Source organism: Aotus nancymaae, unplaced genomic scaffold (assembly GCF_030222135.1).
Source record: "Aotus nancymaae isolate 86718 unplaced genomic scaffold, 86718_ANA_hifiasm-v0.15.2.pri h1tg000019l, whole genome shotgun sequence".
Classification (NCBI taxonomy): domain Eukaryota; kingdom Metazoa; phylum Chordata; class Mammalia; order Primates; family Aotidae; genus Aotus; species Aotus nancymaae.
The window spans coordinates 56,402,323-56,429,840 of record NW_026988431.1 but is presented as its reverse complement, the minus strand read 5'-3'; the positions used below and the strand labels follow the sequence as shown (position 1 = coordinate 56,429,840).

The following is a 27,518-nucleotide window of genomic DNA, read 5'->3' as shown; positions in this document are numbered from 1 at the left end:
TTTAGCTTGCATAATTGAGATTTCGTGTCTATTTCTTAGCAAGTCCTTATTTTCCCCTACTTACAGTTCTGGGCAACTACCATTCTACCCCATGCTTTTATGAATTTAACTGTTTTAGATACCTCATGTAAGTTTAATTCTACATCTGTCTTTCTGTTATTGGATTATTTCACTTAGTATATTATCCTCAAGATTCATTCATGAAAGCAAAAAGAATGAATATGATATTACATGCAATTTATAACCAAAAGGTAACAGGAGTGGCTATAGCTATATCAGAAAATATAAATTTTAAGCCAAAGACTGTCACAAAACACAAAAGAGGTCATTATATAATGACAAAGGTGTCATTTCATTAGGAAGATACAATGATTATAAATATATGCACCTGACATTAAAGCACTTAAATATTTAAAGCAAACATTAACAGAAGTGAGAAACAGCAATGCAATAATAGTTGAAGACTTTGTTACCATACTTTCAATCAAAAATAGAAAAAGAGCAAGTCAAGAAAGAAACAGCAGTCTGTAACAACACTGTAGGCCAAATGGACTTAACAGAAATACATAGAACTTTTCATCAAAAAGCAGTCAAATGTACATTCTCATTCTTCTCAAGTGCCCATAGAATATTTTCTAAGAGAGATCACATGTTAGGTCACAAGACAAATCTTAAAAATTGTAAGAAGCTAGAAATCATACCATTTGTCTTTTCCAGCCACAGTGAAATTAAACTAGAAATCAGAAACATAGGGGAAACAAGTAAATTCACAAATACATGGAAATTAAACAACACACTTTGGAACAGCTAATGGAACAAAGAAGAGATCAAAAGAGAGTTAGAAAATTTCTTCAGACAAACAAAAGTAAAAATACAACATAGCAAAACTTCTGGGATGCAGCAAAAGCAGTACTAAAAGGAACGCGTATGACAGGAAACACCCATATTAAAAATGATAAAAATCTCAAATAAATAACCTAACATGACCTCTCAATGAACTAGCAAAAGAATAAACTTAAAGTTAGCAGAGGGAAGGAAATAAAGATTAGAGGAGTAAAAAATAGAAGAAATGCAAGAGAAATAGAAAGTAGCAACAAAACTAAGAGTTGGTGATCCTTCTTTTAGGCAGATCAATTTATAATCATTAAATTATATAAGTTTAGGTAAGTGTGAAAAATTTGGAAGCTTGAAACTTGCCAAAACTACTTTTAAAATAGCCTCAAAGAATTGAACCTACTGAACTGTGTCATTGAGGTAAAAAGTGTTATTTCAACTTGAGTTCTACCCACTATTCTTGAGTAATAGTGTGTACCATTAGAAAGAAAAGCATGGATTTTTATATAAGTGTTGGAAGACAGTGTCAATTTATGTAGAATGGCTAATGTGCAGTGGCTTACACCTGTAACTCCAGCACTTTGGGAGGCCGAGGCGTGTGGATCACCTGAGGCCAGGAGTTTGTGACCAGCCTGACCAACATGTTGAAAACCCCATCTCTACTAAAAATACGAAAAATTAGCTGAACATGGTGTCAGGCACCTGTAATTCTAGCTACACTGTAGGCTGAGGCAGAATAATCACTTGAGCCCAGGGGGCAGAGGTTGCAGTGAGTCGAGGTTGTTCCATTGGGCAACAAAAGCAAAATTCCCTCTCAAAATAAATAAATAATAAATAAAAATTTCATCATCCTTATTTTATAAATCTCTATATTCCCTACTCTCTGCATTTTCTTTATGTCCTCCCATATCCTGTTCTTGGAGAAGACTGTTAAGGCAGTTACAAAAGAATCTTAACATGTGCCAAAAAATCATCCTGGTTTTCATGTTTTTGAGACATATTCAATTAATTTAGCAGCATCTACTGCTAACACAGGGTTACTCTGACATTGGAACTTTTATATGTGGACTGGCAAGTAGGGAACATTCTTAGTAGAGATTGGAATGAAACACCTCTTCTCTGCTGGGATGGGAAGGGTTAGATGTGAGAGACAAAAAGAAGCAGTTGTTTGGGGTGGTGAGATGGTTCTCGGAAGTGAGAAAGCTATATAAAAACAGGCTTTACTATGGCCCTTTCCTCTTTCATTGTGCTCCACAAAGGTAAACCTGAAGTATGTGCTCTGCAGTAACAGAGAAAACAAAGCTTCCCCATTACTCTTGGAAGCACTAAAAATATGTTTCTGTTGGTTCTGATCCGTTTCTTTGAATTTCATATAGGATCCAAAGACTGCTCTCTTCTCTTCACCCATCTCTCTCTTTACTTTCCAAGGCTGTTAAAAGTGTTGACGAAGAAACCACACACATTTATGTAATTAAGGTTGATTTAAATTGCCTTTGTTATCAGTCATACATGACTTGTGAATCGCCAGATACAATTAGATTTATACGTATATAATCTCTTATGACTTCCCACATGTGAGTCTAAATTTTGGTTTTACAGGCTTCCAGAGCTCATGTAGCTTTTCCAGATTTCTTAAGGACTTCCACAGCAGGGTGGTGGGCAAGAGAAATTCAAGACTTTTACAACAACCAGATGAAATTTGATGGTTTGTGGATTGTAAGTAATCTTTTAACAATGTGTGTTTTAAGTTATTTATTGTGCATGATTATGCAAAATTCTTACTAGGCTAAAATAATGTCAACAAAATATTTTATTTGAAAAATAGTCCACTTTTTCCCCCATAGAACTTTCTTATGCAAAGGATGGGTAAAGTTTTAAAAATGAAATTTATGTGTATGAATGCTATTTCCTGGACATTTTCAATTTGCAAAATTCAAAAAGCAAAATACCCTCTTATTCTATATATTAATAAATGCTCATAAACATTTATTTTACTTTCATTTAATATAGGAATAAATCTCAGGCTTAAATAACCACTAGTTCTCACAAAACCTAAAATGCAATAAAAAATAATAATAATAAAATAAAATAAATAAATAAATTACCACTAGTTCTTTGTATAAAAAATAGTAATTTCTTAAATTTGGTAACATTGTTAAAGTTTCTTTTTTGATGTAACCTTAAAATGATAGTAGTAAGATTTTTAATAATATATTTTTGAGATAGCATAAAAATAATTTACTTTGCCACAAGTAAATTCTTAATACAGAAAATTTTATGTAGTGTATCTCAATTTCTGGAGGTAAAATTTTTACTCTGTTGATTTTTCCAGTGGAAAGCATTAATTTACTTATTTTTTAAATTGAAGAAGGCTTTATGCAGGTGTCACTATGTGAAAACTTTGTAGATATAAGATTGTATTAAGTATATATTTTGTTAAAAAAATTTATGGAACACCTAAGTTTATTGGATGTATCAAGCTGTATACTATAAGGGATTCTCTTAAGTACATTCCTGAGAATGACATCTGGATCCAGAGAAAATAACCTGTTTTCAGGTGGAGGCAATCCATTTTAAATGGTAGCTAATTTATTTATTTAGATTATGATTCTTTTATCTATGGCTACTGAGATTCTGAGATATGTGCTCAATGGTGATACATCTTAAAATTATCTGCATTTTAAACTATTAATATATCTTGTAGTTTTAACAATAAAAGCAACTGATATCAGGCCTAGGGCAGGAGTGGAGGGGAAGAAGATGATGGGACACATACTATTATAATGTATGTCTTGGAAATACAGAAATAAACTCATTTTTATAGATATAATACACACTACAGGGAAAAGAGAACATTTTATTTTTCAAAAGGAAACTGATTGAAAAAGTGAACAATGAGCTAAACTACATTAATATCATAAAGATGCTTTATAATTTTGTTTGTTTAGAATACTGAGTGTGTGTAACATTGTTCAAATATGCTAACTTACTTTTTGAACTAGCTCTTTTCAGAATACACATTACTAAATTTATTTTTTGTTTACCTGTCTCTGTCATCTTTTTTAAGGATATGAATGAGCCATCAAGTTTTGTAAATGGAACAACTTCTAATCAATGCAGAAATGATAAACTAAATTATCCACCTTATTTCCCAGGTACAATATCGTTGGGATGCCTTTGATATTATCATGTTATTATTCTTTATTAATAGCTATATATTAATAGGTATATAATGTATACTGATATACATATACGTGTATATATATATATATATATATATATATATATATATATACGTATATGTATATCAGTTTATTCCCTGCCTTAATATGTAGGGAATAGGATTCACACACCCAATTTTCATTATCCACCCACACACTGGAACACACTTTGACCCATTACCAATATTATTTCACACTATTTTGAGAAAAAACATCAAGGAATATATTTTATCTACATAAGCACAATTCTAAATTCGTTTGAAGTTGTTATTTTGGTTTGCTTAATTTCCCCAGATTTGAAAATTTTAAATACTTTTTAAAATTTAAAAAGATAAATTTTTTTGAAAGGAAGTTTTTAATAAGTTTTTCTTTACTGAGGATAAGTGAAAAAATGCTTCTTTGTTTACCTTTTACATAGAAGGAAATGTGACGTTTTATATTCATCCTCATTCTCTTATGCAGGCAGAAAACCTCACAAACTATTAGCATATAAAGTGATAGTAAAACTCTGATAAAAAATCTTAAACTAAGAAAAAGTGGATCAAAAGGGAGTGTTATACATTTGCCTGGTTCTTAATTTCTGGGCTTTATAATGCCAAGTGAATTTTCAATAAAATTCTAATCAGTGTTTTCCATCTAAAAGCACTAGAAAGAGTAGACATTCAGTAGTATACCTATTTTTCAGGTTTTTCTTAATTCATGTAATTCAGTTACAATTTCAGACAAATTTAAGTTTACAATTAACTCATACAAAGTGTATAAATGGTTAAAATATAAATAGCTATTATAAAACACTGATTAATGTTTTTGCCAAAAAATATATGAGTTACACATTTTATCGTAGGGTATTGTATGATATATTAATATTTTTTCATTGATTCTTTCCAGAACTCACAAAAAGAACTGATGGATTACATTTCAGAACAATATGCATGGAAGCTGAGCAGATTCTTAGTGATGGATCATCAGTTTTGCATTACGATGTTCACAATCTCTATGGATGGTCACAAATGAAACCTACTTATGAGTAAGCAATGTTCAGAATTATCCCTTCTGACTCTTTTATTCTTTGGATATTACATTTAATGCTATCATTTTAAGAGTCCTGATGATTTCCTCTTGTATCCTTTTACTTTCCAATTGTTCTCTGTAACTTTTCTTCATAACATTTAGAAAAATTGTGTTTCTTCCTATCTATCAAAATACCTATATTGTTTTCGTTTTAATTTTTATACTACTCCAAAATAAATACTAGACCATTTTTATATGGTTCCTCACTATGCACTCAGCATAGTGCCTGGAAAATAGTAGGTACTCAATGAATAATGTTGGACTAATATTAATAAATGAGTGAATAACATATAATTTGATGTCATTAAGACATTAATGTTTGGCTAAATCTGTCATTATCAGGCCAAGCGCAGTGGTTCATGCCTGTAATCTCAGCACTTTGGGAGACTGAGGCGGGCAGATCACTTGAGACCAGGAGTTCAAGACCAGCCTGGTCAACATGGTCAACATGGCCAACATGGTGAAACCCCATCTCTACTAAAAATATGAAAAATTAGCCAGCTGTGGTGGTGTGCACCTGTGGTCCCAACTACTTGGGAGGCTGAGGCACAAGAATCCCTGGAACCTGGAAGGTGGAGGTTGCAGTAAGCTGAGATTGTGCCACTGCACTCCAGCCTGGCAACAGAGTGAAACTCTGTTTCAAAACAAATATAAAAACAGAAAATAAATAAATTCATTATTAGTAAGTTAGAGCAGTTTTAATGATCTTGAGCTTCTCAAATGTTAGCGATCATACTAATTATCTGTGTTTTTGACAAACAGTTATGTAAGGCCAATGATCATAGACTACAGACCATTCAGTGAAAATCAAGTCTTTATTAGCACTAACCAATACAAGTTTTGCAATGATAGAAATCTTATGGCTAGGCACAGTAGCTTATGCTTGTAATCCCAACACTTTGGCAGGCTGAGATAGGAGGATGACTTGGGCCCAGGAGGTCGAGACTGCAGTAAATGGTGCTCCTGCCACTGCATTCCAGTCTGGGCAACAATGCAATACCCTTTCTCAAAATGTAAATAAATACATAGAGATCTTCTACAATTCTGGGTGTCAGTGTGGTACTCACCAGCCATATACGGTCATTGAACAACGTGTCCAGTGTGACTCAGGAATGGAATTTTAAAGTCATTTAATTTTAATTAAGTAACATAAAATAATTTAATATGAAATAGTAGATAACTAGTGGCTACCATACTAGAAACTGCAGTTGTAGATCACTCACTTTTAACAACACATTATAAACACTTCGAGATTTTCTTTTTAAGGTTTAGATTTTTTTAACTGTGTATATATATTGAGTATGTGAGATACTTTGATACAAGCATGCAATACACAGTAGTCACATCATGGAAAACAGAAGTAATTACCTCTTCAAGCATTTATCCTTTGTGTTACAAACAATCCAGTTATACTTTTAGGGTTTTTTTTAAAGTGTACAATTAAACTATTATTGACTATCACCTGTTGTGCTATCAAATACTATATGTTATTCATTCTTTCTAACTATATATGTAGTACTCATTAACTATCCCTGCTGTATTAGTCTGTTTTCAGTCTGCCATAAAGATACTACTTGAGACTGGGTAATTTAAAGATGCTTATCTAAAGACGGGGCAGTTTAAAGAAGTTTAATTGACTCACACTTCTGCAAGGCTGGGGATAATTAGATATATTTGGAGAAAATATCTCACGTAAAAACTCAAAAATACTTCTTCACTATATTAGTGCACTGCTGAAGACGACTGGAAAAAGAGGAATTGTTATTTCTCGTTCCACGTTTCCTACTGGCGGACGATGGGGAGGACACTGGCTTGGAGACAACTACGCACGATGGGACAACTTGGACAAATCCATCATTGGTAAGTGAAAGTCACCATCTTTATTATTATTTTGTCTTTTGCTGGCGTTAGGTCATAAACTTTATAAGTCCTCAGAATTTTGTTTTTCGCATCATACTTTATGACATAAAGCATCAGATAAAGACAGTGGGCCAGAAAGGGGGATTGAGGGGGCTGTCCAGAAACTAAGGATCTCCAACTAGTTCATTTTGAGGAAGTAGTGTCATTGTGCTTGGCCTCAGTTTCCTTGCTGAAAGGGCAGGAGCTGGAAAAGATAACATCTAGAACTAATAAAGATAAATAAATAGAAATTCTAGATTTGATGTCTATTATTAAAAAGTCAAAAAAAGATGCTGTCGAGGTTGTGGAGAAAAGGGGACACATACGCCGTTGATGGTAGTGTATATTAATTAAACCATTGTGGAAAGGTGTATAATGATTCCTCAAAGAGCTAAAAACAGAATGACCATTTAACCCAGAAATCCCATCAGTGGGTATATACACAGAGAAATAGAAATTATCCTACCATAAACATACACACATGAAAGTTCATTGCAGCACTATTCACAAAAGACACTATTCACCAATGACATAGAATTCGCCAATTCACTATTCACCAAAGACATAGAATCAGCCTAAATGCCCATGAATGTCAGACTGAATAAAATGTCTTAAATATACACCATGGAACACTATACAGCCATTAAAAAAAATGAGACCATGGCATTTGCAGGGACATGGACAGAGCTGGAGGCCATTATCCTAAGCAAACTAACACGGGAACAGAAAATAAAATATCGCATGTTCTCACTTATAACAGGGAGCTGAATATTGTGTACCCATGGACACAAAGAAGGGAACAACAGACACCAGGGCCTATATGATGTCAGAGTTTGGGAGGAGGGTGAGGATTGAGTAACAACCTATCGGGTTGATAAAATAATCTGGGTTACAAAATAATCTGTACACAAAACCCCTGTGACAAGACAGTTACCCAAATGATACACCTGCAAATGTACTTCTGAAACTAAAATTAAAAAGATTCTAGATTCTAGGGAATATAAATCACTGATAGATACTAAAACATGAAACATTTCTGACCAAATTTGGAAATAATTTTTGACAATGGTTGGATAAGTGCTAAATGAGACATTTTCATTTTAAAAAGGAAATAGATACTTTTCTGCCATACGTTTAGCCTTAACATGTGTTCATTGTTGGTAAATAAATTCAAGGAAAACAATTCTTAAAAATATTCCTTTAAAAGAAGAGCTCAGAAATCACATTCATTCTGTTTTATAGAATTGATTGATTACACTTTCGAGGATTTTGTTTAATAAGGATGATTCTAATTATTTCAAATGATAGTCTGAAGCAAATTGAACCTATAGCTCAATAAGACCCATAGTTAAATAAGTGCAGAAATAGCATCTTTATTTTCAAGGATGAAGCTGTGGACATCACTTTCTTCTCACACTATAGTATGTTTACAATGTGTTTGTGCTCTAAATATGTCATCTTGCAAGTGTGAAGAAAGCTTATAGTATCTTATTTTTGTAAATATCATCAATGCTACACAGTCAAAATGTATGAACATGATGAGAAGGAATAGACAATTGTATTAATAATCTGAAAAATGTTTCATGTTTGGAGGTTGATATTAAAAAGAGAGCATCTTTATAAATAGAAATAAAAATCAGGCCGGGCGCGGTGGCTCACGCCTGTAATCCCAGCACTTTGGGAGGCCGAGGCGGGTGGATCACGAGGTCAAGAGATCGAGACCATCCTGGTCAACATGGTGAAACCCCGTCTCTACTAAAAATACAAAAAAAAAAAATTAGCTGGGCATGGTGGCGCGTGCCTGTAATCCCAGCTACTCAGGAGGCTGAGGCAGGAGAATTGCCTGAACCCAGGAGGCGGAGGTTGCGGTGAGCCGAGATCGCGCCATTGCACTCCAGCCTGGGTACCAAGAGCGAAACTCCGTTTCAAAAAAAAAAAAAAAAAAAGAAATAAAAATCAATATTAAAATAGATGAAATAATAGCTTTCTAAGATTTCTTTTTTTAACTTTTTCAGGTATGATGGAATTTAGTCTCTTTGGAATATCATATGTAAGTACTTTTATTCCTTTTATCTTCATAAATTATAAATATTCATAAACAAACTATTCAAAGTTAACTAAATGCAGCAATATATTTTAGTCTGGAGCAGACATCTGTGGTTTCTTCAACAACTCAGAATATCACCTCTGTACCCGCTGGATGCAAGTTGGGGCATTTTACCCATACTCAAGGAATCACAACATTGCAAATACCAGGGTATGTAATCGCTACATTTACTTTCAATCTTTTCTTACTTGGGCTACGCCTCATGATACTTTAGTGTACATGGCTTGGTTAGCTGACATATTTATTGATGTTATATATAATTCTGGAATACTGAGAAAACTGTCTTGAGGAACTTTTTTTGAGTAACTGGGGAGACATTACTAAACATTATGGAAAAGTATGAACAGTTAGAGCCAATATGTAAATAAGCACTAAATTTCATGATGCTGACTTTCAGTGAAGAAATGCAGAGAAATGATAAATTAGCAAAATGCACATCATGGAAGTGTTAGAGACAGAGTTGGTCTTTAATAGACGTGTTCTTCCTATGTGACTAAATGGCAGAGCTTATGATGTGCTGTGAAATCTTTATGCCCCCTCATGGGAAACTTGGGTAGAGACAGAGAGTAGGATGTATTTTAGAAAATGTGAAATACAAGGATTGTAGGCAGAATGGAACTATGTTTTGAAAGAAGCTGAAAGTTGGACAATAGAAATATAATTTGATGAAACAGTAATATTTTAGCAGGAAAACTTCCTGTCAATAATGTAGTTGAAAAGGCTGTAATATTGGGAGAGAAGAGCATGAATCGCTGAAAGCCTGGACAGAGATTCTTCATCGAGAGTCCACTATTTCAGATTTACCAAGTCCTTGCTCAAATGATTTATATATTCTATAAAGGTATATAAATAGTAGACCATTATTTATGTAATATGTCAGATACAAATAAATGTCTTTAAGGGAAAAATAGACTAAGCTAAAGTGGTGGAGTTTTATAGAGATTCTGCTTTAGAACGTGTCGGGTACTAAATGAAGGAATACTAGAGCAGAGATGGGTGTGGGAAGTTTAATTAATATAAATATATGGAGGAGAATTCCACATGGGAGGAAGAAAGTAAAAGACCCAAAGATTGTAATGTGGTGGGAGTTTTTGAGGAAAACTCAGATGCAGAAGGAGGGAAAGACTGAGGAAGTATTTCTAAATAAAAATCTAGAGGACAGAAACCTCTACTTAAGTTTAAACATGAGTTGGTACAACTGAACTATTGAATTGTATGAATCTAATTATATGGTTTAGAATTAGATGCTTGTGTATCAACATGTTAAAACTAAAAACATATTAATGAGGTCAATAAACAACAGATATTATTTTTGCCTTTTTCTTCTTATTTAACTTTGGAATATCAGCAATAGGATCGCATATAGTTTAATAGTTCTTGGATCACTTTTTTTTAATGTTTACCAATTTATTCTTTGTTCTTTACACTTTCCCTATATTATTCTTCTTTATTTTATTATTATTGTTTTTTATTGTACTTTAGGTTCTGGGGTACATGTGCAGATCATGCAGGATTGTTGTATAAGTACATACATGGCAAGGAGGGACAATTTTTACTTTCAAGGTTTTCTCTGTTCTAATACTGCATATAACAGCTATGGCACTAAATTTTCATTAAAACTTTCTTCCTCCTGAAATGCAGAAAATTTGGAATCTTCACAGATATGACACAGCTATAAAGAGTCCCAGTCATCCTGATGTCCTTGAAAGACATTTAAAATGTTACCTCCCAAAGCTTTGTGGTAGCCTTGTTTATTCCCCTGGTGCAAAATGAAATATAAAAGAGTAGTAACTTTTCTTGCTTATTATTTTTAACTAATATGTGCAAAAGCTTTTTTGTAGACACTTAATTTTCCACTCTAAATATTAGACTAAAAATTTTAGTATTTTGAGCTGGAGTGTTTATTCCAGAGCATACTCAGACGCGTTCTTTCCTTTCATTGAACTTTATGTCTTCTCTTCTATCTGTACTATGTATTCTTTGGTACCATAATCTGTCCATTTCACCTGAATACCCACAATGCGTATGGTCACCATCATTTACTCTACTTGTCTGTGTTTGTTTCAATCCACTTTGGATAGCATATCATTTTATTTATCTCCTAAACTTACCACTTTCTCACCTAATTGACAATATATTTGTCATCCATTAAAATGTGAACTCTTCTGATATGTTCACTTAAACTAAATCAAGCCTTGGACTTAATTTGAATTTCTCGTATTAAAATATTTTGTGCCTTTTCTCTTTACCATGTGATGGAAATATTATTGTATAAGATCTTTGGGAAAAAAGTACATAGCACATGACAATGAATTAATATCATTTCTTACTCTTCAGATCTTCAAATATGAATTTGAATATTATGATTTAAACAAGGAATAAGAGCTTTTAACTATTTCATTTTGCTTTATTTCAGAGACAAGATCCCGCTTCCTGGAATGAAACTTTTGCTGAAATGTCAAGGAATGTTCTAAATATTAGATATACGTTATTGCCCTTTTTCTATACACAACTGCATGAAATTCATGTTCATGGTGGCACTGTTATCCGACCCCTTTTGCATGAGTAAGTACAAAGTTTGTTTTCTCTTAACGCAGAGAGATACTTTCTATTTGATTTTCCCAATGATCTCTTATAGTCTAATATAAACCATTTTAGATCGGTAACTTTTCCATTGTTATTTTAGCATACATTTTGGATTAATAAAGCATTTATGCAAATGTGTCCACTAATAAATAGTCTAGCATAAGCCATTTAAATAGTGAACCATTTTAATTGGTTATTAAAAAGAAATAATTCTATTTCAGAATAACTACTGTATGCTAGGTATTGTTCTAGATGCTTTTTATACATGCTTACATTGAGTCTTTTCAAAATTTCTTGGGAGATAAATAATGTCTCTCATGATTTAATTAATCAAGGTTTATTGAAATTATGTAAATCTGCTATACATAAGTGTCTGACTGAAAACAATCCCACCTTTTCCTTGATGTATTCTAATAAGATACACAGGAGCAGTTCCAACATTATCCTTACCAATTTGTTTTGGATTCACCTCTTAAAGCTCCAACTGATATATGACCAAACCTTGAAAATTCTATTTCATGAAGCATATTTGCAAAAATTTTCACCTGTTTTATTTTTAAATTGAATACAAGCAAATTCTTATTGTAAATATTACAAAAAGCAAAGCATGCAATCAAACAGAAAAACAAAACAAACCCTGAATAATCACAATATATTTAGCTTTTTGTGCACCCTGTATTACCAGAGTAACTCAATGAGATGATTTGTTAGATTTCACTATCGATAAGCCAGTTAAAAAAAAAGGTAAATATTTACCCACATTAAAACAATAATACCCAAAGTAAACTTACCAAAATAAGAAGATGATTGGTATGCCTTCAATTTTGATGATAGGATAGGAGATCCAGTTTTCCTAAAACGACAAGAGACTCCTCCTGGAGTCAAATGATGTTCTGTTTGCTTTACTAATTTATCATCTATCATAATCCCTTCTTTATTTTTGATAACATTTATTGATCTGCATTTTATTTACAGACTTTGCCCCTTTTATTATTATTATTATTATTATTTATTTATTTATTTATTTTGAGACGGAGTTTCACTCTTGTTACCCAGGCTGGAGTGCAATGGCGCGATCTCGGCTCACCGCAACCTCCGCCTCCTGGGTTCAGGCAGTTCTCCTGCCTCAGCCTCCTGAGTAGCTGGGATTACAGGCACACGCCACCATGCCCAGCTATTTTTTTGTATTTTTAGTAGAGACGGGGTTTCACCATGTTGACCAGGATAGTCTCGATCTCTTGACCTCATGATCCACCCGCCTTGGCCTCCCAAAGTGCTGGGATTACAGGCTTGAGCCACCGCGCCCGGCCCTCTTTTATTATTCTTATTTGCTTTCCAGGATAATTGGAGTATCAGCTCCGGGCTGAGTCACTAGTCCAAAATATTATTAATTATACAGACTATTGTCCTATTGAGAATACCTGGGTTTCTCCTCTCATGAGTTTATGGAGGAGTAAGCCCAGCTTTCCAATTCAGCATTAATCTCAGTTTCTAATAAGGCAAAAAACAAAATAAAACAAACCCACAACAACAAAAGAACAAACAAATTTTAAGAAACAACTTTTCTTTTTTATTTCAATTGGAGAAGAAATGTGAACATTTAATAGTGGCTTCTAAACCACGAAAAAACAACCAAAACTTTGTTTTTCACAATCATTTATATCTCAAATTCAGAAATTCATTAACATGTTAAAGAGCCTTTAGGAGCATGTAAATCCTCTATTCAGAGAGTTATTAAGATAAGCAAACTCTTAATAAATTAAGATTCTTATGGTATGTCTCACAATTTTCTTCCAGAGCGTTTTTAATACTTTTTTAAAATTTGTTGATCATATACTAGGCAAAGTTAATACTTGTATCTCTATTAGCCCTCTTCCAAAGTAATTTCTCATTTAGTTGATGTTACATGTCCATCACTATTCTCTATTTCCTCAGAAAATTTAGTCATAGTCTAGATTTACTCATAAAGTATTATACTGCTGTGCATTGTGCTATTATTATACTGTTACATTCCAAATGATACAATTTTTTGATTTTTTATAGTTTTGTTTTCATTTTAATCCAAAAGTCCATACTACAAAATATGATTTGAATAATGATTTTGTGTTATTCAGAAGAAAGTTATTTGTTTTAATGTAATTATTTGTGGTAATTTTGTCTAGATTCTTTAATGAAAAACCAACCTGGGATATATTCAAGCAGTTTTTATGGGGTCCAGCATTTATGGTTACCCCGGTACTGGAACCTGTAAGTCCTTACCACATATTTTTGTTGACAAAATACTCTTTGGTTTACATATAATTAATGCTACTTATTTACATTCCAGTATGTTCAAAGTGTGAATGCCTACGTCCCCAACGCTCGCTGGTTTGACTACCATACGGTAAGTATCTAAGGCACTGTGAGGAACTGGCTAAACAGAAATGGGTAATTGTTTGGTCCTAGCCTTTTCAGTGATGATGTGTTGGATTTACTTTCCACTTAAAAAGAGTGGAAAGTTCCATAGTTCCAGTGAATTATATATAGCTGGATCAGATTAACCCACAGCGAAAGAGAGTTAATTTATTCTGCTATGGTTTTTATGTAGCCATTGATTTATTTTAGCAATAAACATGGAAATTACACATTACCCACAAAATATAATTGTTTTTACTGGATATATAAAATGATCATTAAAGGTAGTTCAGTCCTTCCAGGAATAATGGAAGTACACGGCAAGTCAAGGAAAGCTTTTGCCACCTTTCAAAAATCCACATACTTTAGGCGTGTGAGCTCCACAAAAACAACGCTACAAATGATTTTCAAAGCTATCATGAGGACTTATATTTAACTAGATTCTAAAGATATGCTTTTTAAAAATAATAAGATACACAGGAACAGTTTTAACATTTAAAAATAAATTTCACTATGTGTATTTAAGGTATACAACATCATGTTATGAGATACATATATATTGTAAAATGGTTACTATAGTGAAATAAATTAAAATTTTCTGAATAAATGTTGCTAATTTTTTAATTGAAAAGGTACCATTTGATTTTTATAAATGTGTCTCCTTAAATACCAGTGTTGCTGATGATTCCACTTCTTGCTCCACCTGTTCTTCTATCCATCCTTTTCATTTCCAGGGTGAAGATATTAAGATCAGGGAACAATTTCATACGTTTAGTGCTCCTTATGAGACAATAAACCTACATGTCCGTGGTGGTCACATCCTACCATGTCAAGAGCCAGCTCAAAACACATTTCTCAGGTAAGTGAACTGTTTACAAAGCTCAGGTTAAATTTTGAGATACCTCATGCTAGCAGTGTCAAGAAATAGAAAGGGTTTGAAAATTTACCCCATTGCCAAGGTAGTGCATTAGCCTGCATCAGTATCATGAATGTCAGATCAGAGACAAAGGTGTTTGTTGTTTATGGGATAGCAAGAAACAGGAACTTCATCTTAGCATCGGGTTTTCTTTTCCACCAAGTCCAATGGGGATGACATGGAGAGGCCCAGGCAGACATTTTGTATGTAGGAGGTCTGTGTCACAAATAAGAAACTCCACGTTTAGGAAAACCTTATCTTTTATAAGACTACAAACAAATCTATCCATCATTTGCTTTGAAGAAAGATATTATCTTTTTGGACAGTAACAGAAATAACAATGATAATAATAATAATAATAAACACCTGCTGTCCAATGTTACTCATTTTTAAAACATTCCTGAAAGACAGCTCAAAAGACAGACTGTCAGTGCATCTGTATATGACATACAAAAAATGCAAGAGACCCATGGAAAACTGTCTTCCAACATGATATTTCCTCTTAAAGTAAGCAAGATTCCCAGAAAAAAAAATATAATCTCAACCTTTACAATCTCTGTCTATAATATGCAGAAATACTGACAACTTAATGTCCTATATTTTGAATGGCTGCCTTGACAAGATCTTTACCTTATGTTTCTGCTTCCGGCATGTGGAAAGATCTAGTATTTACTTTATGAAAACAGGAAATACTTATGAACCTTTTTTAAAAGACTTGTTCTTTAGAGCAGTTTTTTACAGTAAAATTGAGAAGGTCCGGAGATTTCCCATTTACCAGCTGCTCGCCCACATGCATAGCCTCCACCATTTTCAACATCCACCACAATGCTAGCACATTTGTTACAGTTGTTGAATCTACATTAATTCTTATCACCCGAAGACCATGGTTTACATTAGGCTTCGCTGTTGATGTTGTAGATTCTCTGGGTTTAAAGAAATGTGTAATGACATGTATCTACCATTGATGTCATTTAGAGTTGTTTTACTGCCCTAAACATCCTCTGAATGTAGCCATTCAGTTTAACTTATTTCACTTAGTTGTATGCATTTAAGGTTCCTCCATGAGATACCTGGGTTGTATCTCATTTCTTTTTAGCCCTTAATAATATTCCATTTTATAAACCTTTTTTATAAACTTTTAAGTCAGTATTGCTTGGGGGTGTCCCTTTCCTTTCCGTTATTTTTCTGTTTCCCTTTCTCTGCCTCCCTTGTCTGTCTTGTGATAAATTTCCTGACTCATTATAGTCCATAAAAATGTAGACAGTAGGCGGAGTGACTCATAGCTGTAATCCCAGCACTTTGGGAGGCTAAGGTGGGCAGATCACAAGGTTGGGAGTTTGAGACCAGCCTGGCCAATATGGTGAAACCCATCTCTACTAAAAATACAAAAGTTAGCCAGACGTGGTGGTCTGTAGTCCCAGCTACTTGGGAGGCTGAGGCAGGACAATTGCTTGAACCCCAGAGGCGGAGGTTACAGTGAGCTGAGATTGCAACATTGTACTCCTCCAGCCTGGGCAAGAGAGTGAGACTCCATCTCAAAAAAAAAAAAAAAAGAAAAAAAAAGTAGATATTCACTGGCAATACCACTACTCCATCAAACTACTAAGTGTCCTGCTGTCCAAGAGGAATCAGACCTGTTCCTTTTCTTTGATTTTTTTTTTTTTTTTTTTTTTTTTAGGACAGAGTCTTGCTCTGTTGCTCATGCTGGAGTTGCAGTGGCACTATCTCGGCTCACTGTAACCTCTGCCTCCCAGATTCAATCAATTCTCTTGCCTCAGCCTCCCGAGTAGCTGGGATTACAGGCGCACCCACAACCACGTTTGGACATTTTTGTATTTTTAGTAAAGCCGGAGTTTTACCATGTTGGCCAGGCTGGTCTCCAACTCCAGATTTGTTTCTTAATGACGTTGTCCCATTTAAAGATGAAGGACATCCCAGATTTTCTGTCTATCACCATTTATGACTGATCATCTGGCCAGGCCCTTCTCTTCTTTTCCTGAGAACGTCTACCTGGAGTTCTCTTTGTCTCATTCAGCAGTATGTCCAATTTACCGGGGACTGTGGATAGGCTCTCTCTTCTCAGACTGGCCTAGGAGTAAATCTCTGATTCTAGCCACAGTCTTTATTTCCATTGCCAAATTCCTTGCTTTGACATTGAAATTCTAGAGAACTCTGTGTCTGTTTTTCTTCTCTTTTTATGCTGTATTACCTCTCTTGGTGATCGGCATGCCTACAGCCCCAGTTAGCATAAACAGAATCTTCTAATCTCCTAGACCCACCCAGTCCCATTTCTACTAATATTCTATCCTGACATCAATTAAAGAGGAGAAACATTATTGCACCTGAAAAGTGAGGGCTTCATGGAGGAGACATTCATAAGGTGTGCCTTGAATATTCCTTACTTTTTCATTAGAGAGAAGACAGATCACTGTACAACATAAAAAGTTATAAAACTCTTTCTAATCACAAGTTTTAGTATATGTTGAGAAATTGTAGGTTAAACCAGATTTTTGATGTTTCTAAATTATATCTAAATGGCAGTGACTGTGAACTGAATTGCATATACATATTCTTGCTAAGATACTTTAATATATTTTACCGGAAAATATCAAATTACTGCGGAGATTTGAACTCTAGAGACTCTAGAAATTTTAGGAGACTTCCATTACCATACATTCTTAGTCATTTGTGATTGAAAAAGGCAGATAGCGGCCGGGCACGGTGCCTCACACCTGTAATTCCAGCACTTTAGGAGGCTGAAGCGGGTGGATCACCTGAGGTCGGGAGTCCAGAAGCAGCCTGACCAACATGGAGAAACCCCGTCTCTACTAAAAATACAAAATTAGCTGGACATGGTGGTACCTGTCTGTAATCCCAGCTACTTGGAAGGCTGAGGCAGGAGAATCGCTTGAACCGGGAGGCGGAGTTTGCAGTGAGCTGAGATCGAGCCATTGTACTCCAGCCTGGGTAACAAGAGAGAAACTCCATCTCAAAAAAGAAAAAAAGAAAAGGGCTGCGGAGGGTGGGGGGGCAGATAGCTTAAACCATTGGTCTGAGAAATTCTAACAATATAAGGCTGCCAAACCAACTTGCTTCTCACAGATTGCTGGAGATTTAACATGAAAGCAGGTATTTAGTTCCCAAATAGCCCTATGTAGGAACATGCATGTATTGTCTATTACAAAGTTAGAACTTAGAACTTGGAGGGTACTTTATACATTCTTATTAATTATAACCAGTGATAACTCAGTGATTTATGTATGGAAATGTGAGAAAGTTCTTAAGTCATAAAAGATTTTAAAATACCATCAAAATTGTTTCATGTTTAATGGTTAATGACAGGATTGCCCAAGGGAAGCATGAGTAAATATATTAATAAAATTAACGTGTTTGTAATTAATTTCAGTAAGACCACTTCTTATTTGTTACATTATGTAAATTCTTGAGCTCAAAAGACATACATGATATGTTCTGTTAAATATAAAGAATTTGTTGTTTTATATCATTCCTGTTAGCTAATTTAGAAGAAGGGTAATGTTTTTTCTTATCTAAGTCAGTTTGCATTCTCCTTCATGCTTGTGTTCCTGTGGATCCTTATGCGGATGTTATATCATAACTAGACATATGCTATTCTACACACACGGGTAAAATGATGTATTTCTTTCTTATAGTCGACAAAATTACATGAAGCTCATTGTTGCTGCAGATGATAATCAGATGGCACAGGGTTTTCTGTTCTGGGATGACGGAGAGACTATAGGTGAGTGCTCTATTGTGTAGATAAACATCATTGATGACATATTCTATCACATTACTTTTACTTTATTATTGTTTTTTGGAAGCTGAGTACAAAGCTATTAATATTATTTCAAGGCTAAAAGATTTTACTAAATTCGCAGAATAAACTTAAATAGATAAATAATGTCACAAACATTTAAAGACTTCTCTTATCCTAAATATAGTCAATCTGTATGGGAAGTGTCTAGGTAAGAAATTTGTGTGGGCAGGGATTATATATCTATAATCTATGTACTTCCAGAAGCTGGCATGATGCTATTCACATAATAGACACTTGGCATATGTATAAAGTTAACTTAGCTGAATAGCCACATTATTATATGTGCAAAATAGTGATACTGTAAGGATGAAAAGGGGTGATACGTTTCCTCAATCATCGTAAGGGTTACAGCCAACACCTCTATAACAAAACACAACAAGAGAAAAGCGTAACAAACATATCCAATCACACTTTTATGTGATACAGGAACCTTCAGAATAAAGATCCAAAGATACAGAGAAAGCTCTCTGACTTTATTCTTATGTTCAATGAAACAGGAACAGCCATGTAGAAATGTGATTGGACAAAAAGGGTGGGAAATAGACCGAGTGGGGAAATCTAGAAGAATCTGTCCCGATTCTTCTTTGCTTATTAATTGTAGCACTTCTTCCTCTAAGGTATAGGGTAAGGCCCCACTGGAAGGAGGTTGTTAATTTCTTCATGGCCAGTTGTTACACAGAAATTCAGGGGACCAGTTAGGGTAACATTTCTAGGCTTTATGGCTAACTTTGGGGGGAAAGGGTTCTATTTTCTATAAGCCACCTTTGGCAAAAGGAATTCTAGTTTCTATGACTAGAGAATAAGGGGCAAGAGACAGGAGTTCAGGATAAGGTCAGAGAGAAAATTTGCTTCTGATGTTGCTTCTGGGACCTTTATTTTGAGGAATTACTTTTTGAGCCTGAAAATCCACAAGTGGTGCCTCTACAACTAGGTGGTAGTCTAAAACCAATCTCAAGTAAATATGATTTCCGTGATTTATGACTACTATTTTTACTTGTTTGCTTTTGTTATTAGTATTTAGCATTTTTTAACATGCGGCAATATATTTTAATTTTAATTTTGATGGAATAAGCATAGATTGCTCCATTCATAGCTATTCCTCAAGACCATACTAAACCTCTAAACTCCTTGCCCTGTGAGATCCCTTAACCATTGTTATCAGAAACACCTGGGACAGCTTGCAAAGAATGCAGGTCGTAGGACTCTTCTAAGTATCATTAATTTTAAGAGAAACTCAGAAATCTCCCATAGGAGATTTTTATGCCATATGTAAACACTGATGGCGGACAGGTTTACTGACTGCCATTTAGTAGTGTCACTACCACTAGATGAACATTCTGAAGATTTTCTTGACACACAATTTACTCATAAAAACTAATATCTGTTTGAAGTTGACAGTTCTCTACAATTGAAAAAACTTATCCAAAGGTGATCACTTTTTCATTAATAGCAAAGACATACATCTTTTATCTTTTCAGGTAAATCATACTTAATATTCTATAACCATAAGAAATAACCATTAGTAAATAAGTATCATAAAGTTGATATAAGAATTATATGCTAGAGAGAAAAACTCTTGGTAAAAAATAAATCCCTCTTTCTATCATTTCGTCACTTAGAAAGTGAAGATAACAACATGAGTTAGTCCTTTGCTTTTAGACCTCTGACCTTCACTCATAGACCTCTGAGAGTCTACGAAATTTTCAGTCTCTTTGTGTCCAGCAGGAAATTTGCCTACAATTTTCCAGCAGTGTAAAGTTTAGATACCCGAAATTTGTCTTGGGATCTTTGAGTCTCACAACTTGACAAATTAAGTTCATTCATTTTATCAGTTAGGTAGACAAAGCTTGCCTTAGAATTTCTTTCTCCACCTCTTCCTATCAAACTAAGGCATAGACAGAAACATTGCTGTGGCCTTTACCCTATTCAAGTTTCATAATGGACTTTTTGTAATCACTGGAAAGTACGTGAGCATAATGCAAACATTTCTCTATGATCTCCTTATGGAAGTATAAAAAATTGTGTGGTTTTTTTTTTTGCCAATTATATCGACTTACTTTGTTATGTTTCACAATCTCAGTATATTTGGTATAATTAAGTGTAAATATTTTAAATGGTCCCTTGAAATTTCTTGAGTTAACAGCATTAACCATATATAGAAACGCTTATCCTCTGGATTTGTTAGATCAGAATCTCCAAAGACATTTTCTCTCACAGAAAACACAACAATCTGGTTGATAGTCATCCAATCTGAAATGATTTCTTTCTTTTAAACAATTAAGTTCAAATTTTGTGATATATTATATGTGATAACAAATTATCTCAAAATAATTAAAGGTAAATCAAAATGAACTTCTCCTAAAACGTGTGAGCATTAAGTCAATTTTGACCATTTTAGATTAACAAAGCTAGAGCTTAGTAAAATGTTGGTTTTTCTACTTATCTTAATGAAATAGCTATGTGTGCCCTTGACTAAGATCATATGTGAGATCTCTCTTCCTCTTATTTATTAAAAACAACAAAGCTGCCCATATCTTCCTAATAGTTGTCACTTTGACTTTCTTACCTCGGAATTCTACACTTAAAAGACTGTTCGTGAAAGCTTAAGTTGTAATTGCATATTTGAAAATAAAACTAAAATGGCTAAAGAATATTGACACTAATATGCCTTGTAATACATATTAAATTAGCCATATATTAACATATATAAAAACATTTTAGGCAGAACATCCATTTTAATATAGGTAAAATCAATAGCAAATTAATTTTAGTGAATTAATGAATACAGTCCAGAGGTGTGTAAGTAGAGGATTAAAATATATTGCTTTTTCAATGTTACCCCAATACTTGTTTTATTTATTTGACTCTACTTTGCTCTATCTTATGTATGCTCATTTGTTTTTTGTGTTTTTTTTTTTTTTGTTACATAGGAACACAGTCTTAGAAGTCAAGGAAACTGGGCTTGATTTCAGACCTTGACAGTGATTTGTATTTTTTTCTTTTTTTTTTTTTTACTTTTGGCAATTTATTTAACTACTTTGAAAGTCACTTTACTCTTCTATACAGTGGGAATAATTATAATCACATATCTTTTACAGTAAATGTAATAAAATATTTAGAATTTAGTAAGCACTTAACTTCATGAGTTAACTTACTAAATTAGTAAGCACTAAACAGGTAATTAGCAAGCACTTAACAAGTTCTAGCCTAGGATTATCATTAAAATGGATTTTAAATATGGCAAGATTATACTTCTAACTAGTCATGGTGTCTCTTGACTGCAATCTCAGTTCTTTGAGAGGCTAAGGCAGAAGGATCATTTGAGTCTAGGAGTTCAAGACAAACCTGGGCAACATAGGGAGAACCTGCCTCTACATAAAAAGAAAAAAAAAATTAAAAAGCCAGTATGGTAGTGCATGCCTGTAGTCCCAGCCACTCAGGAGGCTGAAGTGGGAGGATTGCTTGAGCCCAGGAGGTCCAGGCTGCAGTGAGCCATGATTGTGTCACTGCACTCTAGCCAGGGCAATAGAACCAGACTCTGTCTCAAAAAAAATAAAAAAATAAAAAATAATGGCTGTACTTTAGATAAAGAGGCGTCTATAAACCTATGTTTTGTCAGTTTAATTTTAGTTGACCTGTAACAATGTCTAACAATTGAGTTTTTTTTCAAATGACACTAGAATGTGTTGCAACCATGTTCTTTTCTCTTTATATTATTTTGTCAGTCACTAAGGTGGCAAGTAAGTGTCCACCATTATCACTGAATTCTGTTTATTTTGTACTATTTGTGCACTTCTTGCCACCTTCCCAGTGCTGTACCTGAAAGTGATTTAACCTGCCATGAGTTGTCCTTACCCCCTACATACACATGCCACCTAGCTCGTGCTTTTAGGACCTTACCTGGTGACTCGTTTTTTATTTCCAGAGCTCCTTGCATTGTATCTGAATTAGTTAAACAGGCTTAGAGAAAAAATAGGTACACCTTGATACTATTTGCTACTTTTTATACCTGGAAAGAGAAACAAAGTATACAGATATTAACTATGGTTCTTCTTTGGAAATAGCAATACATCACTTTCTTTCTCTCTCTCTACAGATACGTATGAAAGAGACCTATATTTTTATATACAATTTAATTTAAACAAGGTATGTAAGATTATCTATACGGAATTTTGTTAAAGAATATTTGAAGTTCACAGCTGGGTGGGGTGGCTCACGCCTGTACTCCCAGTTCTTTGAGGTTGACATGGGAGAATTGCTTGAGTCCAGGGATTCAAGACCTGTCTGGACAACATAGTGGGACCCTGTCTCTATAAAAAAACTAGCTAGGTATGCTGGCATGCAACTGTAGTCCCAGCTACATAAGACGCCGAGGCTAGAGGATCGCTGGAATCTAGGAGCTCGAGATGGCAGTGAGTTATGACTGCACCACTGCATCCAGCCTGGGTGGCAGAGGAGACCCTGTCTCAATAAATAGATAAATAAATAGAAAAAAAAGGAAGAATATTTGAAGTTTTATTTATGTTTATTATGTAAAATACCTTATATCAAATACACAAATAATTTATTATATATGAAATATATGTTTGGTTAACAAACATTTTTAAAGATTGAATTGATTTTGCAAATAAAGAGTTCATGTTATTCCTTTTTCTTTATCTTATAGACCATCTTAACAAGCACTATATTGAAAAGTGGTTACATAAATAAAAATGAAATGATGCTTGGGTTCATTAATGTATGGGGGAAAGGAACAACTCCTGTCACGGAGGTTACTCTAATATATAATGGAAATACAAATTCACTTGCATTTTCTCAAGACAGTAACAAGGAGGTAAGTGATGTAACAAAATATTTTTTCAAAAATGTACCTATTTAAAGCATCTACATGGACTTCTTGTGTCTCTCATCCCTAAGAAACATAACTATGGGTCAATTATGACATTCCTCATATATTTCTTTTCATTAGGCCTCCGTATTTATTTCCTTATTATTATCCTTAGTAAACTGTCATACAAATCAATCTAATGAGATCTATTTTTTATTATTCTGCTTCAATCAAAGCATGATTAAATTAAAACTTTAAATAACTGTTATACCTATATGATGAAGTGTCTCAGAATATTTTTTTGAATAAGATATCTGCATTTAAACATTGCACGTCTTAAAAATATGTTTGAAAATTTTTGCAAACTTACTAGAACTGTCAGCATTCATTAATACAGGAGCGTGATACATACGATTCAAACACTATGCAAGGAGTCAGGATTCTTGTGTTAATGTATCATTGCTGCCAATAATTAGCTCTTTACTTTGAACAAAAAACTTTAGGCCTATTTTTTTGTTCAATTGAATAAAAAACATGCAAGTAAACAATCGATCTCTTAAGCTCCTTCTAAATTCTGTGCACCTTTGGCTTGCAAAGGTGAATTTCAAACACATATTCTAGAAAACAGACAACTGTTGTAAATGTTTGCTTTAAGTTTATTGCTATTTATGCACTGCTAAAACCGTAAATGCATGTAAACCCACCCTTTCACGTTTAAACTTAGACAATAACAAGGAGCCATTAATCAATCACTTAAGATAAACTTAATATCCGAAATAGTCAGTTGTTTGACTAACTTGAACCTTAAAAACAAACAAAAAATAGGCATCTTAAACACAGTCCTCAGTCCTTGTAGATGTCGTGGGAGGTCAGAGTTAAGCCGCACCCGGAAGGCTGTTCCAGCCTGTTGAAATGTAACACCCATCCTACTGTTACTCCTGTTTTGTAGACAAGTGCGGTTTTACCTTTAATGTGGAACTATGTTTCTCCTACTACTTTTGCATTAAAACTTGCCATTTTTCTTAAAACTATATCAAGGTTGGGAAATTATGTTTTATATTTCCCAACCTTGAAACACTTAATGTCCTTCCTTGGTAAAATAAAAGCTGATATGTTAGTGCCTTACACTCATTTTTTTTTTCTTTTTAAAATTTTACTGGTTTATGTAATTCCAAAATAAGAGAATCATTGATTTAATCCAGTAGTCTTATGTGGCTGAAAAAGAAATTAGGTCCCTAAAGAAGGAAATTAATTCCCTAAAATAAATAATAATTATCAATCACAATTAGAAATCTTTTTTTTTTGTACTATCCAGTGTTCAATCAGATAAAGAAAAGATGGTTTGCCTTATATAATATCTTACCCTTTATGTATTATTACAGTGGTGAAAATTAGGCTCACAATGCTTATGGTAAAAATAAAGTAAATAAACAATGCCAAGTAACATACTTTGATATTTGGGGGTGTTATTTCAAGGTCATTTTGATCAAATATGTAGCATAAACACAAACCATTAAAAATATTTTTTTACTCTCTTTAAACACATTCACAAAGAATTTTAAGTGTTCAGAAGAAATTTTTGACAGTGTTATATTACCTCAGTGATGAAGAAATACATACATTTACTTTAACCAACAACTCTGGGCAGTTCATTCTAAGTGCATGTAAATAAAATCAATATTTATGAGCAATTACTGTTTTCTGAGCCTTCATAGATACATAGGAAATGGAGAGAGATGGTCAATTTGTTTCTCTACCCTGCTTGCCTTTAATTTATGCAAGAGATTATTAAATTGCTCTAGCAATTTAATTTTAAAACATTTTTCTAGAAACAATTATGTCCAGCTGATTTTAGTAAAAGGTATTGGAAAGTATGTGGTGTATTTCTTGCTTTCTACTTTTAAGTAAAAAAAATAATAGTTTAGGTTTTGTTGTAAGATGAATCTGCTTTAAGCCTGGCTAATGACCACTCAGGCAATTATTTATTACTTTTTAAATTATTTTATCAAGTGTGGTAAATTAATCCAAATATGCTGTGCTTTAAGGAAGATTAAATTGTATAAAGCCCCGAGGAGCGTGCCTGGTATGTGATAGGCAGTAAAGGATTCACCTGTCTTCTCTTGCATATTTGATGACTGAATCCAAACTTTCTGAGCTAAAGCACAGAAAATCTTGTCAGTTCATTGGGCAAAATGCAGCAATGGTAATATCTCCTGAAATAATTATATCATAAAACTATGACAGAAGATCATTTGGATACAGCAACTTAATTAATAATTTCCATAATTAGCCTCTCTACAGTCTACTTCAGATTATCTCCAGTGAAATAAAGTAACACATGCAAAATTGAATCATTGGCAGTAAATTAAGCATCATAAAGTCTTTCTTGATTGAGGTAAAATAACACATACTTTTAAATCTCAACTTTGAAAATGACTGGATAATACTTGGCAAAGGGATGTAAAGAGATTCATGTATTGCGGTTATAAATAACTCCATATTTATAAATTATGTAGAATAAAGTCATAGAAATCAATAAATTTGGCTAAGAGTTTCAGGTTTTTTAGTATCGTTTGACAGCAACCCCACCTTTCTGGGATTTATTTTAACCTTAGGTAAAATGGGTAGGTTGCGTGAAATTGTTGCTGAAATGATTGCAAACTTTCTCAAAGTAAAATTTCCTCAAGATGTAAAAGAAAAGAAGGGCATATATTATTTACTTAGAATACATTTTTTTTTGAAATAGCATTCATTAAAATAACAGAAATGTGGTTCTGATCAAACAAGTAATTATCATTTTACTTTTTTAGATATTAAACATTGATCTGACCAACTACAATGTTACTCTAGATGAACCAATAGAAGTCAACTGGTCATGAAGATCGCCATCAGTTTTAGTTTTCAGTGGGTGGAAACACCAGGATTCAAGTTTCACAGCACTTACAACTTTCCCCCTTCATTTGGTTCTTGTACTCTACAAAATACAACTTTCATAATGTTGAAAAGCTATTTCACAGCATACATCAATGACAATGCTAATTTTGTTATATTAATGTGACTTGGATTCAATTTTAAGACATATTTAACAAAATTTTAATAGTTCTATTTATACTTACTAAGTTTCAGCTGCAATTGTAAATTAGTTACTAAACATATATGATATAGCTAAGATATAATTCAAACTACTGATTTTTAAATTAAACACAATTTTTGTGTAATTGTAAATTGTATGATATATTTTATCAATGTTTACCAGATTTAAGATATGTGACAACAATTACCACAAGATTTAATTATTTCTTAGTATGTACGTTTAATTAGAAAAGGAGAATAAAATGTGTAAATGTATATAATATGCATTTTGTCTTTATTTTCCTAATGGAAATTGTCTTAGCTTGCACTACTATAACGATGTATCATAGACTGGGTGGAATAAACAGCAAAGATTATTTTCTTAGAGATTTTAGTGTCACACTCAACAAGATTAAATTAAAAAATGGCACACACTAGAAGAACTTACAGGAAGTATCTTGCTTTCAAGACTTAAAGTTGCTAGAAAAACACTACCTGTGACTATTCATTAGCATCAACATAAGAAATGTTGAATGTGACACTAAAATCTCTAAGAAAATAATGTAACTTACTAAGAAACTAGTCAACTTTTGAAACTATGTCACTCTTAAAGAATATTCCTTCTTTTTGGGATATTAAAAAAAAATGTCAAGCTTTTCTTTTCTTTTTTTCTTTTTATATTATTATAATAATTATTATCATTATTTGAGATGAAATTTCACTCTTGTTGCCCAGGCTGGAGTGCAATCACA

The 27,518-nt window shown here is 33.5% G+C and overlaps 1 protein-coding gene across 6 annotated transcripts in view; it reads left to right on the top strand.

Moving 5' to 3' along the window:
• SI (sucrase-isomaltase) overlaps positions 1–27,042 on the top strand; it is a 135,241-nt gene extending 108,199 nt beyond the window's left edge. For all 6 annotated transcript variants that reach the window (XM_064378890.1, XM_064378888.1, XM_064378886.1 and 3 more), the window contains 14 exons: positions 2,434–2,550; positions 3,902–3,989; positions 4,944–5,082; positions 6,853–6,986; positions 9,041–9,075; positions 9,166–9,282; positions 11,549–11,697; positions 13,881–13,965; positions 14,045–14,101; positions 14,847–14,971; positions 18,700–18,788; positions 22,963–23,012; positions 23,533–23,700; positions 26,505–27,042. In XM_064378890.1, the coding sequence (XP_064234960.1) occupies positions 2,434–2,550; positions 3,902–3,989; positions 4,944–5,082; positions 6,853–6,986; positions 9,041–9,075; positions 9,166–9,282; positions 11,549–11,697; positions 13,881–13,965; positions 14,045–14,101; positions 14,847–14,971; positions 18,700–18,788; positions 22,963–23,012; positions 23,533–23,700; positions 26,505–26,573 (1,422 nt within the window). In that variant the 3' untranslated portion in view covers positions 26,574–27,042. The remainder of the gene's footprint in view (positions 1–2,433; positions 2,551–3,901; positions 3,990–4,943; positions 5,083–6,852; positions 6,987–9,040; positions 9,076–9,165; positions 9,283–11,548; positions 11,698–13,880; positions 13,966–14,044; positions 14,102–14,846; positions 14,972–18,699; positions 18,789–22,962; positions 23,013–23,532; positions 23,701–26,504) is intronic.
• The last annotated feature ends 476 nt before the right edge of the window (positions 27,043–27,518 follow it).